The 16,059-nt window shown below is 31.3% G+C and overlaps 2 protein-coding genes across 2 annotated transcripts; both read right to left on the reverse strand.

The window, feature by feature from the left end:
• Positions 1 to 4,260: 4,260 nt before the first annotated feature.
• LOC137811950 (small ribosomal subunit protein mS78 (rPPR3a)-like) lies at positions 4,261 to 5,787 on the reverse strand. Its single transcript, XM_068613813.1, has one exon. The coding sequence runs from the start codon at positions 5,758 to 5,760 to the stop codon at positions 4,543 to 4,545; it is 1,218 nt and encodes a 405-aa protein (XP_068469914.1). The 5' UTR covers positions 5,761 to 5,787; the 3' UTR covers positions 4,261 to 4,542.
• Positions 5,788 to 10,439: 4,652 nt separating this feature from the next.
• Positions 10,440 to 11,710, reverse strand: LOC137809758 (uncharacterized). The gene is made up of 2 exons (XM_068610841.1): positions 11,114 to 11,710; positions 10,440 to 10,613 (listed from the first exon to the last, which is right to left on the reverse strand). Exons 1-2 carry the CDS (start codon positions 11,577 to 11,579, stop codon positions 10,561 to 10,563), a joined length of 519 nt encoding a protein of 172 aa, XP_068466942.1. The 5' UTR covers positions 11,580 to 11,710; the 3' UTR covers positions 10,440 to 10,560.
• Between the last annotated feature and the right edge of the window lie 4,349 nt (positions 11,711 to 16,059).

Below are 16,059 nucleotides of genomic sequence, written 5' to 3' on the forward strand. Positions count from 1 at the left end.
TGAAAGCTAGAGTCCTTAAATCAAAATACGAGTTTCGAATGGTTTATAGATCGTCATCTCTTTGGCCTGGAATTAAGCAGTTTTATTCTACTATACTTGATTATACTTCTTGGACTGTTGGTACAGGTTCTCTTATTAATTTTTGGAATGATAAATGGTGTGCTACTACTTCTTTAGCAAATATTGCAGGATTATCTGATGGTGCTAGTATTCCGGATACAGTCTCTCAGTTTTGGACAGGTGGTGATTGGAATATTCCATTGTCTTTACAGCAGATGCCTCATCTTTTTAGTCATATCATGGTTAGGGCGGTACAGGATATTCCTAATTGGATTCTAGATGAGTCTGGTCGTCTCACTCTTAAATCAGCTAGGACTTTTTTCTTGGATCCAGGGGTTTCCTGTGGTTGGGGTAAATTTATTTGGTCTTCATATATTCTGCCCTCCAAAACTCTTGTCCTTTGGAAAGTTTTTCATGGGCGGCTTCCTACAGATCAGCATATTCAAAATAAAGGTTTGCATATTTGTTCTATGTGTACGCTTTGTGAAAAGCACGAGGAATCTATTCAACATTTATTTTTTGAATGTGCTAATGCTTTGAGTATTTGGAGTTGGGTTCATCACATTTTTCCTACTTATCATTTCTCTAATAAGGATGATCTTCTTTCTTTTATTAAGAGTGATGGTAGTCCGTTGGTTAAATTAATTAAGCTAGCTGTGATAACTTTTTCTATTTGGATGATATGGCGTATGAGGAATTATGCTCGTTTTCAGGATATGATTGAGGTTTCTAGGGCTATTTTGGTTATTAAAGACTTAACTTGTCTAGTGGGTAATTCGTCTAAAGCTTCAATGAAGAATGATATGTTTGATTTCAATGTGCTAAAGTTTTTTGGTATTAACACTCGTACTGGTAAAGTTCTACGTCCTCTTCCTGTTAGATGGGAGTTTCCTTCACCAGGATGGGTTAAAATTAACACTGATGGAGCTGCTAGGGGATATCCTGATCTTGCTACTTGCGGAGGTATTTTTCGTGGGAGTATGGGGGAATTTATTGGAGCTTTTTCTGCGTTTCTTAAAGTTCAGACTGCTCTGGTTGCTGAGTTTTATGGGGTTATACATGCTATGGAGGAAGCTCAAAAGATGGGGCTTACTAATGTATGGCTGGAATGTGATTCTGCTCTGGTTTGTGCTGCGTTTACTGCTAGGACAAATGTTCCTTGGATGCTTCGTAATCGATGGAATGCTTGTCTTAATTACTGTGGGAAAATTAGGTTTACGGTTACTCATATTTTTCGTGAAGGAAATGCGTGTGCTGATAAGTTGGCTAATTTAGGATTTTTTTCATAGAGAATCTTTTCTTTGGTATAATAGGCTTCCACCTTGTCTGTTCTTAGAATTCTTTATGAATAGGTATAGTCTACCTATGTATCGTTTTTGTTAACATATGGGTTTTGGTCTAGTTCCCCCGTATTTTTGTATTTTCTTTCTTTTTTCTTTTGTTTAATAATACTTTTTTCATGTGATGGTAAATGATTGTTGTTACTTGAGGTGTTAGCCTAGCTGAGATCTTAAGTGGCATAGTGATGCCTAACATGAAAGCTTTTATTTAAAAAAAAAAAGATTTAAGGAAAGAATACATCTTGTACGCAAACGTAGAGAGTCGTCGCGCTACCACCAGCGTCTTGGCAGACTATCGCGCTGCCGCTGACCATCATCCACAACTCCTGCACCACCACCAAGTTGGAGAATGAACAACCACCCACACAAACTCTAACCGCTCCAAATCTCTTCGGAAGAAAGAGAACAAAGCAAAAATCTAATATTCCTTTATTCACATTGTTTCAAAAATAATTCAAAATTAACACATAGGAAACTATTTTCCTCTTCTGCATGGGATGCATGGCCATCTCTGAAGAAATAACATCATTTTCTCCTTCATCAAAGGTGTCTTCCTCATCTTCAATCATATCTTGAAGAAATGAAGAAACAATTCGTAAATCATTATCAAATTGTTGGGAAACCTGACTATTTTTAGGAAACAGCCCTACCTTCCAAGATTAATTTTGTCTAAATAATACCCTTCATCTTCCCTTATCCCTGTTAGACCCATTTTTCTTATCTCTCTGCCCATCCTCCTGTGTTACCTCAACCATAGAGACTGCCTTCACTGCTTTTCCATTATCACCTCGTACCCGCTTAGGCACATATTGCGTCTTCGATTGCAAAAATGGATTCTTGAAACTTTCTTTAGCTCTATTCCATGACGTTCTGCAATTAGCAAGGCAGTGCCCAATCATTTTGCACTTATCACGACGGTTCTCCAATCTTTCGTAAGCCAAAGATACAAAGAAAGCAAAATCATCTCTCCCAATCAGTATAACACCCTGTAGCATAAACCCCGTAACTACGGTTGACAGTGTAATCATATAGGAAAGTGGAACTCCAACACCCCATACAAAAGAGAAAAGGATAAGGGCCTCCAGTACTCTAGTGGAAGACCCATAACACTGCCCAATTCTTTATGCAATCCCATAGTTTCCATGTGCACCCGTTGAGAAACTGCTCCGCCGCCACCCCCATAAAACTCAGGTTTAGGATTCCAAGAACCCTCAAAGATCTTCAATGTAGGAAAAGGAAAACTCAGAATCCCTTACCAAGAGAAATCGCAAGCTACTGCCTCAGAGGATGCCGAAGAGTGTTTTTCACCCCCTAGAGAGCACGATTCCTTCATGAAGATGATATTTACTTGCTTCCATACCAGCCTTGTTCTCTGCTTCCAGTATTTTCACTGCAACGACATGGGGAAGGAAGCTTACATAACATGCATTATGCTGGCCCCTTGTTAAAAAGTTTTCGAGTAACTTGGGAAGAAGACAAGTTGAGATCAAGAAAGCTCCAAGGGATTAATAGAAGATCGCCATTCATCAAGAAAGCTCTATAGTTTTTAGAGATTTTCAATAAAGATCCATTGTAGTGAAGTTTGGCATGACAACTCCTTGTTTTCTTAAAAAAGACTTTGAAATTTCTAGTCGTGGTGGAGAGAGGCAAAATTTGTCATTAATTTACTTGTTAAAAAATTATCTTATTTAATCTAAATTATGAAATTATTTTAAGGTGATTCTACCGTGCATCAGTGAAGCAGGCGGCGTATTGGTGGACCACTCTTTCTAACATTTAATATAATATGAAAACAATGAGTGGCTAAGATCAAGTTATAATACCTATATTTTAGTTCCTCATTAGAATATTTATATTTGTATTATTATAGTTCTTTGTGTGAGACACATCGTGTGAGAATATTTTATTGAAATTTACTCTATTAAATTTTACAATCAACCATCATAATATCTCAAAAGTATTTCTTTGGAATTAAAATATCGGGACCTCTGTTAAGAAAAAATGGATAAGGTTATAGATCTTAACAAATTTTCAGAAGTTTATTTTATCAGTTACAATCAAACTGTGAGAGTCTACTTAGAGACTTCTGTGAGCTTCTTAAACCAGATTTGTTGACTTGCAATAATTTACTTTGTATGAAAAATAATATTTCAATAATACAAGTAATTAAAGTACTTAAAAACAAAAATCTATAATACAGGAGGTGCACTCCCAAATTCCCAATGTTCTCTTGACTAAGAAAACCCTAAACCCAAACAGAACAAACAGATGACCACCACACGACAAGACCACAACAAACGGAGATCGCAGAGGATGACACACCACCATGATCGAAACAGAGACGATGACGATCGGAACAGAAACGCGAGAAGACTATGAAAGAGATAACGAGACACCATGATCGCAACAACACACCACAATCGGAATAAAGACGCACCACCACGAAGAATGCAAACGCACCCTAACGAGCAAGTTGAGTGTTTCTGATTTTGGGTTCAGAAATGGGTCATTTTGGATTTAAAGAAAAAGCCATCTGAACTCGGCAACTCGGTTGCAAACTTGCGAATTCAACCGAGTTTGCTCTAAAAACAAGTTCGCTTCTGAATCAACTCGTCCAAGTGAATGGGAACGTAAACTCAGACAGTTAATTAACTCGCGAGTTGATAACCATGTTACACACCACGTTACTTAAAAGAATATTACACATTACCGAAACTAAACTCACATAGGCGGTTGCCAGGGGATATCGTTCTTAAAATCTTCTTCAATGCCCTTGCTTAGAACCGAATCTATATTTCTATACAGCATAAAGGATGCCCAAGATAAAAGCAGGAAGACCAAACTCCAACAGATCCACGTATAAGTACATATGTGCATGCAGGTATGCATTCCATATTAAAATTGCTAAAAATGTAAATTCACATAAGAAAATTTCATGCAGGTGGAAAGTTTAAGGGCTAATGTCTCTAACTAATATATAGAACCAGTGCAATCAGACAGCGCAAGCCATTTTGAAGAAATCGGTTACTAAGCTCACAATGCCAAACAAAAAGCACTCTTGGCAACTTCTCAATCACCGTTATGACAAAACTAATCAAATTGCAAGAACAACAATAAAGTGCAACTAAGAAGTAATATAACTCTACTCTTCAGCAGGCAAATTGAGCTTATAGCGACAGTACCTATTCGTTTTCCCTATCTCCCCAATCTCCTTCGCCTCTGAAATCATGCCCTCACTCACCAACTTATCCACCACGAGCTGCAGCAACGACGCGTCAACACGGCACCGGATATTGAAAATCTCCTTGCACATCTCAATTGCCGTCTTCAAATCACCCTTCTCACAAAGGAAGGGAACAAGGGTAGAGTAAGTGTTCTTATGAGGGTCATCATCAGAGTTTGCAATCTCACCAAACCACTTCTTAGCTTCATCCAAATTACCCTCATTCACAAAACCTTTGATGACAGCATTGATGCAAAAGATGTTAGGCTTCACACCCACCTTCTCCATTTCCCTAAAGAGCTCAACAGCTTCAGCCGCTTTCTTCTCCCCAGCCAACCCCACCAACCTGGAACAGTAACTCCTCACATCAGGAGCAACATTCTTTGCACCCATTTGCCCCCACACCTTCTCACCATCCTCAAAACAACCCTTTGAGTACAACCCATCAAGCAAAGTGTTGAACGTGATGGAATCAGGGTCCACACCCTTCTCCTCCATCTCCTTAACCACTGACAATGCCGAATCAAAGGAACCCTTTTCGCAAAACGCCTTAATGAGAGTGTTGTACGACACCAAATCAGGCTCGATTGAGAGCTGAGTGGGGAGGGCCCTGAAAAGCTCTTCAACGACGTCGTACTTCTTGGAGTGGAGGTATGCGGCCAAGAGGGCATTGAGAGAGAGCACGCTGCGGTCGCATTTTCGCTGGGGCATTTCGTCGAACACCTTGCGCGCGTGTTTGGCCATGCCAGATTTACCATAAAGGGATATGAGGCGCGAAGAGAAACCCTCGTTGGAAATATCGGAGTACTGCTTTTGGTGTTCGAGGATGTCACGGACCCACCGGAAGCGCTTGGCACGGGCGAGGCGCCGCACTGTGTCCTCGTAGATGCCGGTTTTTTTGCGGAACCGGTCGATGTCGGAAGCTTTCTTGAACTTCTCCACTACGCTCTTTAACTTCACTTCCTTGTACAGATCCTCCGAGATGGACTTGATGCTAACGGTGGCAGGCTCTGTGGCGGTGCACAAAGCGCGGTGAAGAACGCGATACATTTTGTGATGTTCTTTTGTGTTCTGCTGCTGCGAAGCACAAGAGCTAAACAATGTCTCGTGCTCGTGCCACTGACATAATGGAGCCATTGCTTTTGCAAATGTTTTAAAGTTGGGCTTGGAGAACATTTGGCCCAAACATTTTGGACCATCTATTTTACATTTTTCCATGTGCACCACATAAAATGCTTGACCATATCTTCTTTATTTTATAATGGACTCACGAATATACATTCTCAAAATTCTATTACCAAATGAATGGGGTGTCCTAGAATTTTATGGGTAGTACATCCTCTATTTTAGCTCCCTATGATTGTGGACAATTAAAACAAAACTGGTTTTAAGGCTTTTTTATTCCTTACACCCATAATTTTTTTTGTGCTCATTGTAAATAGTAAACTAGTTAATATAATATAAATTTAAAAGATGTTTTAGATGACCTTTTAAAACTAAATAAGTTTTTTAATAAAAGTCTTGATTTATTTCTTGAAAAAAAAAATCATATATACAATTGGACTGCTAAAACGAGGCACTCCATTTGACCTAATTCACTTTGATTCACCTACTATATAGACTGATCTGATCTAATTAATTAAGAATAAAATAAAAAGATATTTTGTCTGGTCTAAACCGCTACAAATTGTTAGGTTAGACAGTCAAAATAATTAATTGTGTTGTAGCAAAGTCATTATGCATACCAAAAGTTAAAAAAAAAAATTATTGATTAATTAGATATTATTTAAAAAATTATAAAATTTATCCGTATTTATAGTAATTTTATTATTAATAAAATTTATAAACTAATTTCTAAATTGTTATCTAATTAACTATCAATAAATTTTTAGTTTTTATATCTAATTTAATTAAATATAGTAATTATTTAACTTTTGTCTAAAAAATTAATTTTTTAATGAGTTATAAAATAATATCTAACTTAATCAATCATTAATTATATTTTTTATAAATTAATTGTTATTTAATTATTATTTTTAGTCTTAAAGACTTTTCAAATGCTAATAAGAGTAATAAATTAAACAAAATTCTCTAATTTTGATATAAATATAAGTAGCACTAAACTAAGTTTACCTTATTTAGTAAAACGATCTTTAAAATACAATTAATTAAATTCATATTTTATTTTTAATAATCTGGGAACTCAATTATAAATAGAGGCAAAAACAAGTTAGGCTAGAAAAAACTTTTGATAGGCTTAAACTTAACATTCAACAAAAGATCAAAGCCTAATTTTAACTTATTTATTTGTCATAAATATTTTTGAAGGTGTGTATTTCTTTCCGTTAAGGTTTAACTTAACCTAGAGTATATTTGTTACAAACTTTTCAAAAGACTAGTAAATTTATTGTATCATTAACTTAGATAAACTCATTAATTATTATAATTTTATATTATTAAATTATATATATATATATATATATATTTATTTATATTTACAGGTGTTATGATAATAGTTTGACATCTCTTATAAGAATTGTAGTTAAAGACAATATAAAAACACTATCTTTTGATAATTTTTTGAAATGGACTTGAAGTCTTGTGCACTCAAGGAGTGTGTTACGTAAGTGGTTAAAGATCTTAATTTGGTTTGGACATGTTGGTTTAAGTGATAATGATATTGGAGAAGTTGTTAAGGATCTTGATCTTCAAGGATTTAATCTTAATCTTGATATTATAATTACAAGGTAATTTTTTAATATAAAAAACTAATTATAATATATTTAAAATATTTTTTATAAAAAATTATTTTATATAAAAAAGGTAAAATTAAAATTAGTTTTAGTTCCTAAGTTTTTATGGTGAGGTAGACAATGACTCATCACTAACAGGATGAATATTATAATATAGTTGATATTGGAACTCTGTTGTCATACTAAAAAAAAAATTAACATTGTTTATTATCAATAACTTATTTCAATCGTTCTTGTACTACAAACATCTTAAATCTTTAAAGTTTGAATCATGGACGAAAATCAATTTTACATTACTGCACAATATAAAAACATATTTAAACTTTAATTATTTATTTAAGAATATATTTTAAATAAAATATAAATTCATGTTTGATTACTTGGAACCTTCAACATGAGTTAACATGCTTTATTGTTAATGAAGGAAAACAAATACATGAATTTAATACATTATAATAAACTTAATAAACAATACTAATAACAATTATTATTGTTATAAAATATGATATTAAAATAGAGATATAATAGAGAATAAAATATTTTCATATAATTCTTTACCTAATAGATAGTTTTTATTGATATAAAATGTAACTAAAATGTTACTCCATATTAAAACTACTAAGAAATGAAAAATATAGAATATGAAAGATCAATGAACAAATACCACCATAAAAAAAAACTTCATGACACCACAAAATCATTTATTTATATTTATTTATGTTAGATATAAAAGGCTTAGAAAGCTTAAAACTAATCTTTTGAATTAAATAAAATTTTATAGAAGTTTAAATTTAACTTACTTTCTACAAAAATGTATGGTCTAACTTGACTATAATTTGTGAAAATAGATCATCCAACAAGTTTCATAGACCAACAAATAAAATTAAATTATGAAAATAAGTATTTTTACCCCATGTTGATCTTATTTTTTTTATTTTTTTTTATCAGCATGTATAAGACCACATGTTGGTCTTATACAACAAGCCATTTTGGTTGGTTTAAAAATATAGAAAAATAATGTACATAAAAATTAAATCAAATATTTTTTAAAACTTAAGTTATATATATGAACTTAATCTTAATTTTTAGATAAAATAATTCAATATGTAAAAATTAATACTTATATATGTCTTAATAAATTATTATTTTAAATAATAATAATAATAATAATTTAAAAGAGTAAGTTTCACCTAATCTAAAAATCATTAAATATTATTTTAGAGACAAAAAATTACTGGTATCTAAAATAATTTATATTATTAATGAAATTTATAAATTAGTTTAAATTGATATTTAATTAGTTACTAAGATTTTATCTATCAATTATTTTAGATTCTAAAATTGGTAGTTAAAACTTTGATAGCTAATTAGATACTAATTAACTAATTATCTTTACTAATTTAGAAAGTAATTTATAAATTTAGAAGCTAATTTATAAATTTAAAAATTAATTTAGATACCAATAATTTTTTAATTTATAAAATAACATATAATTTAATAATTATTTATTTTTTTAATTTTAAAATTAATTTTTATTTAATAATTTTATAGTAGTGTTAATTTAGAAACTACTTTCTTTTACTTAACTTAATTTGACTCATCTGCCGACTTAATTATAAGTAAATCTAAACTACTTTTATACCCTAATTAATAGTACTACACCAAAAATTCCATTCAATTACTTGAAATTCTATTTCTAAACATTTTTCTTTCTTTGATATGAAATTTTAGTGAAGGGAACTTTATTAAAAAAACTAAATGTGATTAAGGGTTAAACAAATTTGTAGTCCTGTAAAATGAATGTGTTTTATTCTTTTTAGTATTATATGATACTCATTAGTAATTTATTTATATGTTTAATGGAAAGTCAAGCGACTATTTCAAGTGGGTACATAGACGAATGTACATCAATAAGTGTTGAATGTATTTTATGATAATAATTCTATTGTATATAATATATTTAATGTACTTAATTATATTTGCAATGATAAAACCTTATAGATTTCTATTAGATTGTTTAAGTCTTAATAATATTTATTATTCTTCTTGTTATAAGTGGATGAAAACACACTCAGGAACCGCCGAAGCGTGAGGAATTCATTCAATAAATCAGGATCATCAACAATTACATATAATAGTTTTGACCTTTACTATAATTCAGTTCAACGAAGACTTTGAGTTTGCAATTAATAAAATTCATTAATCTAGTTTGAAGTAAATACGGTGATGAATTATAATTAACTATTTTAAACTTGGGATCGCTTAGAAATTCATATAGGTAGCGTTTTAATTATTACAAATAGAACTAGAATTCAATGTTATAAAATGAACTAAATAATTAACCATTTTTATTTTCTTCTCAGCCTAGCATTGGAACTGTTCATGTAGCAGAACAACATTCTCAAAAACCCAACCACCTCTTGCCCCCACAGTCTCAAGCAGCCTATGAAACGTTACTGGCTCACATTCTCCTGCTGCTCAAATGGAATCAAACATAACATATATATGAATTCCATTATAAATTCATATATATTTTTAAAATAAAAGAAAAAGGAGACACGAGGTTAAATCATAAAAAATGCTGAACAAAAAGGGTCAAAACATTTGCTTTTGGTTTGTTTACACACCAACTCCTACTTTTTTTCTAAAAAATGTTTGTGTAGTAGTTATGCCAAATAAAATATTAGTGAATAAATTATCTACTTTTGTTTGATAAAAAGAATGGATACAATCTTATGGTATAACTATATACTTTGTAAGAATTGACACATTTCTAAAATTCAACATTTTTAATAGAAGTAAAACAAAAATTGGTATAAGGCTTTTGAAAGAACACTTTATTATCAACTTGGTCGCGTGTGAATTAATTTTATCAATTTGCTGCGAATTAACATTTTAGTCCTTTTAACTAAACTAGAAGGAAACATTATAAATGTTGAAGTTTAAAAAATAAAATTATAAAATTAAAGGACCACGCACATACATAATTAGCAAATATTTTCATAGAATTGAATTGATTTCTGTTGTGCAAGGTAATATTGATGATTGTCATGTGATCTCGACTTCATGAACTTATTGGATGGCATTATAATTTTTGAGTTTGGACATTTCTTCACATAAATGGAAGACCAGAACCCAAATAAGAGAAAAGAGTAGCAGCCATCCTCAGCCAAACGCACCCTCGTCACTGATCTATAAATCCAACACCCTTCCTTCCACCAACCTTGAGCATAAGACCTGAACCCACATCCAATTTCAATGTCAAAACTCTTTTCTGATTGTACAAAATCCAATGATAAAGAGAAAAATTATTAACGATAACAGAATAACAATAATCATTATATACGACCTGTTTGTATACAAATTAGAAATGCTTGAGGGAAAAAAATATTTTTCTCTAATTTTGTATCAAATGATACTCATAAACACAGCCAAGCATCCTGAAAATTTATGTCTGGGATTAAACTTGCAAGCCTATTAATTCTCGGTTTATTGCAACTTATACATCAAAAACCAAAATAAACAAAAAATATTACATGGAACAGAATCAAATAGTGTTGGCCAATTTCTTTGTGATAGCATAACTAATATTTATTAACTCTTCCATTGTTGCGTACTGTCTCATATGACTGAAAAAACCATACAGTAATATCTGTAAAAACAGCAATGAACTCGACACAAACAAACCATAATGCATGAATGTAAAGAGAGAGAGAGAGAGAGAAAGATGGATGTACCCGAATGAGATCTACAAATTGGAGAATCTTCAAAGCGAGAGAGTGAAAGGTGTTTTAAGGCAAGACCGATATCAATAAGAATGAGTCCGGAGGAAGGATCAGTGACTATGATATCCTTGACAGGTAGCCATAGGAAAAGCTCTTGCCGAGACATCCCTTCGAACACCTTCAGTTGTCCGAAACTTAGGTTAGCCCTCACCACGCTGTCAAAGAACACCCTGGTCTCGTACTGAGCCAGACAGGGACGATCCAGGTGCACCTCCAACCGACCCGTTTGGTCCAAATCGTATGACCTCACACTCTGAGGGAAGAGCCCCGCCGGCAACCCATGCCTGTGGAGCACCTTGTGAAGATCAGATGAATTATCTTGTGCTGCTGTCCCGGTGAGAGGAAGAAGGATGATAATAAGAAGAAGAAAGAGGGGTGTGGGAATGGGAACAGCACAAGATCTGAGTGTCAGAGACATCGTGGTGACGATGATTGGGGACACTGCTTTTGGGGGTTTTAAGGTTTCATTTTGGAAGTTGGAATTGAAGAGGGATGTGATGTGATTGTGGGTATGCGGCAGAAAGGACAGAGAGAAGAGTTGTCATGATCTGAGTTGGCACGAAGGTGCGAGATGACAATAATAACCTTCCCTTGTATTGTGTGTGTGATTCATAGAAGAAGCCAATTTCTTTTACCAAGTCACAGTCCGATCGATCGATGCGCCTGGTCTGTCTTGCTTCACAACTATTAGTAAAACCAATGATTTTGAAAATGCAAAGCTGGAAAAGGAATAAAATAAAATTGGTTTGGTAATGACGATGGATTTAAAAGCTATATAATAACTGAGCTTCATGTATCATAAATATAACTCCAATACTTTAACGTGCTTCTGCCCTCTTCAGCGCTTATGGGGTCTAAAGATTTCTTAAATTGCACTTTTAAGTCTGCACCATTTCTAATCCACAATTTTAATGCTCTTATAATATTGAATTTTACTTCTCATTAAGTAACGTTGTGATACCTAATTTCAATCATATTTAGATTAAAGTGTATAATTTTATTCTTCTAAATATGGGTTTGCATTACAACCAAGAGGAAGAGATTAAATAATATAAAAGAGTGGTATGAAGTTTTAATGAGGGACATTTTCCTGGGAGAAAACCAACTGGAATCTTACTTATTATTCATTTCAAGATTTAAATTCATGGCTTTTATTTTATTTTATTTTCCTACCTAACATTAAATCATTTAATTTTTTAAAATAAGTTTCTATGTGAATAGTTTAAAATAAGTTAGAATTACTTTTTCTAAAAAATATTTTAAAAAAATTCTAAATATTAATCTATATATAAGTTAATTTTAATATATACAATTTATTTATTTCATTTTTTTTACTGGAAAGCAAAATCTTCATGTCAAATTAAATATATATCATTACAATAAAATCTATTATTACCAACACACAACATCCACGTGTAATTACACATCCTTTATGAAAAAAACATGAATGTAATTTATCAATGAAAGCTTTATTGATAGAATTTATCGACGACCACATATATATTAACAATTACCTTACTCTTCGATAAATATTGACAGATATACCATCGTATCGTTAGTCATTGCATATAAAAGTGTCCATTGTTAAAGCATGTAGGCCAATCTTATTTTTTATTTGTACGAATGAGTTCTTCTGTGGTTAATTAAATTAGTTCTTAATTAATTATTGACAAAAATATCTATAGGTAGATTGGTATATACATTTAAAGACAGAATAATTCTTAATAAATACTAAAAAATAAAAATTAATTTTTGAGAGAAAAAAAATTAATTACTATATTAACTTTAACTAAGTTAGATATTATTTTATAAATTAAAAAATTATTAATTTCTAAATTAATTTCTATTATTAATAAAAATTTGTAAACTAGTTTATAAATTGATATCTAAATTAACTACCAAGATTTTAACTACTAATTATTTTAAATTATAAATTATTTATTATAAAAATTAATTTAGAATATAAAATAGTTAAGTAACTAAAATTTTAATAGTTAATATTACATACTAATTTAGAAATTAGTTTACAAACTTTTATTAATAATAGAAATTATTTTAGATATTAATAATTTTTAATTTATATAGTATAGTAATTAATTATTTTTTTCTCTAAAATTAGTTATTATTTAATGATTCTTGTAATAAAATAAGATGTTAATTATGATTTAATTAATGACAGATTGATCTAACTAAAATAAAAGTTATTTTATTACAAAATTTAATGTAATCACAATAAAAAAATCATTAAATAAAATATTGACTAAATTAGAGACTATTTTATAAAATTAAAAAAATTATTGATATCCAAATTAGTTTCTAAATTTATAAACTAGTCACTTCTTTTTTTTACAACCTCTTTCAATAATAACATATTATATTTAGCTAATCAAAATATAAATAAAAAGTTTAAAAATAAAATAATATTATTATTGATGGTTAAGTGAGAGAGTGGAAAAATTAGAATTGAAAGTCTCATTGTCCGTTTAGGAAATTTTTTAACGAATAAACAGAAATGGTAGAATTTTATTTATAAAATGTTAATTAGTGTGGGTCTTTAGAATCAACCTGACCACACAATTTCCTGAACTTTTCTTATATAAAATATGAATTAGTTTAGGGCATTAACATTGGTCCACTTCTATTTTGTTTAAAAAACAATACTTAACCTGTCAGACCTTTAAATATTTGAAGTTCGTTGGTATTAGTGTCAAATAAAGTTTGATGCTGGTTGCATCAATTTTACTCTGAATGGTCGAGTTCTAAGAGCAATATGAGAGGTGCCAATAGTAAGGTATATTTATCAATAACCAATTTATTTGGGCTTCAATGAACTCATAACTTTGGGTCCATATTTGACCCAAAAAAAAAGGTTTTGCTTTCTGCAACCCTACAAAATTCAACTGCACCCATACTCGTTAGGAAAAGCCCAAATTATCCCTCTTTATATTTATTTTTAACTTACTTTCATTTCTTATCTCCCTCCTCTTCTTCTACCCGTGCTACACCCCTATCTCCACCGTTTGTAGAATTTTCTTCATCTATTCTTGAGTAGGAGAGGCTACTAGAAGCTCATTAATAATTTTCGTTGTATTATTGTTGAAGAGATAAGTATTTGTGGTGTATTTTTGTTCTTTGTGATTATATGTGCAATCTGGTTTTCGAATTAGGAAATACATTTTCTAGAACATATATTAATTTGAAAAAATTGATTGATTGATTATTATTATTATTATTGTTAGAGATGTGGAACCAGAGATGGATCATCATCCCAAGTGCAAATCAGACAAAGATTGGTGACGTTGATCTGTAGAAGGGATAAGAAACAAATTGTCTATGCTACCACTAAACCCTAAACCTTAAACCATTGATAATGATATGTTGTCACCATCTACTAAATGATAGCATGAAAAAATTGGAGTAATTTTTTTTGGTGAACCTACTGATATGTCATTGTTGCATAGCTACACCGACCAAATGGCGTGTAGGCTATGGGAGGGTGAAAATCGAGGAGAGGTGAAGTTGATCTCCAACAGACGTAAGCTAAGTAAGTTTGAGATCTCTCATCCCCAAATTAAGGCAATTATGCTTAACACTGATTTGTTGTCAATATGCAACTTTAGTTATGAGATCGTTGATAAAGATCTCACATCAACCTTTGTTGAGGGGTGTTACCACAACACCAACAGGTGAGATGACCATCACTCTGAATGTGTTGTCTGTATTGCTCCATCTCCTCATTGTGGGACAGTTTTTGTACGTATGTGACGTTGAATTTAACATTAACATCATCATTGTTGGTCAAGCTACTTAGGATAGATTTTGGTGAGGCATTGGTAGAGTTAAGCCAGTGTTGTGGTTCTCACGTTTGATTGAGCTGGTTGCGCGAGGTGTATGAAGGGTGCATTGTACACCATAGATGGGAGTTCAGAACTCGAGCTTATTTGTTACATATGGTTGAGTGCATTATTTTTGTTACTAATAAAAGTGTGACATCAGTTAGCATGTTGTACTTGTTATTATTTAATATTTGGAAGATATATGGTGGGTACGGGAGAGTTGTCGCACTAACCAACATGTAGAACTAGTTAGAACATGCTTTATTTGTGCCACAGAAAAAATTATTAGAAAATTATGTTACACTATGATATTACAAGTAAATAATACATATAATTTAATTAATTTAAATTATTTTGAATTAAATATTATTAGAATCACTAATGTACTAATCTATTACTTTGACAATGATTACTTCAATATGATGATAAAAGTATCATGAGTTATGTTTTCTAATAAGGATATATAACTCCGAGAACAATAATAATTATTAATGGTTAACAGATTATGATGGTAAAAAAGAGTTTGTGATATTAGTGAATACGCAAAGGTAACGATGAAGATTATTTTTGTGTGTTCTAATAAAATAAGATAAAGTTGAATAATTTGATTTTACAAGTTGAGTAAAACATATTGAAATTGAGTTACAATTTATATCTTAAAATAAAAAAATTGAAAGCTTGGCATTACCGAACAATTCTAAAGTACCCACCTTGCATGTCAATGATTGGGAAGAAGAAACAGCAAAAAGCAAAAAGTAAGTGTAACATATAAAATGTTTTTTCCAAAATGGCTATTATATAAGTACGTAGTTGATGAGAACAGAAGTTGATTACTAGGGGACATTAAGATGAGAATTAAGGAAGAAGCAACGGCAAACAACAAAACACACCAAACCTTGTTTTATTAACGTCAAAACAGTTTATCTATTGCCGCAACATGTTGAAGCAATTAACATTTATAATATATAAATTGATTATTTCTTCAGGTCCCTTTCTTCCTTTCAACTCAAAATTAATTCTCTTCAATTTTATCTTATACCTTTTACTTCTCTTTTTATAAAC

Source organism: Phaseolus vulgaris, chromosome 2 (genome assembly GCF_000499845.2).
Source record: "Phaseolus vulgaris cultivar G19833 chromosome 2, P. vulgaris v2.0, whole genome shotgun sequence".
Taxonomy (NCBI): domain Eukaryota; kingdom Viridiplantae; phylum Streptophyta; class Magnoliopsida; order Fabales; family Fabaceae; genus Phaseolus; species Phaseolus vulgaris.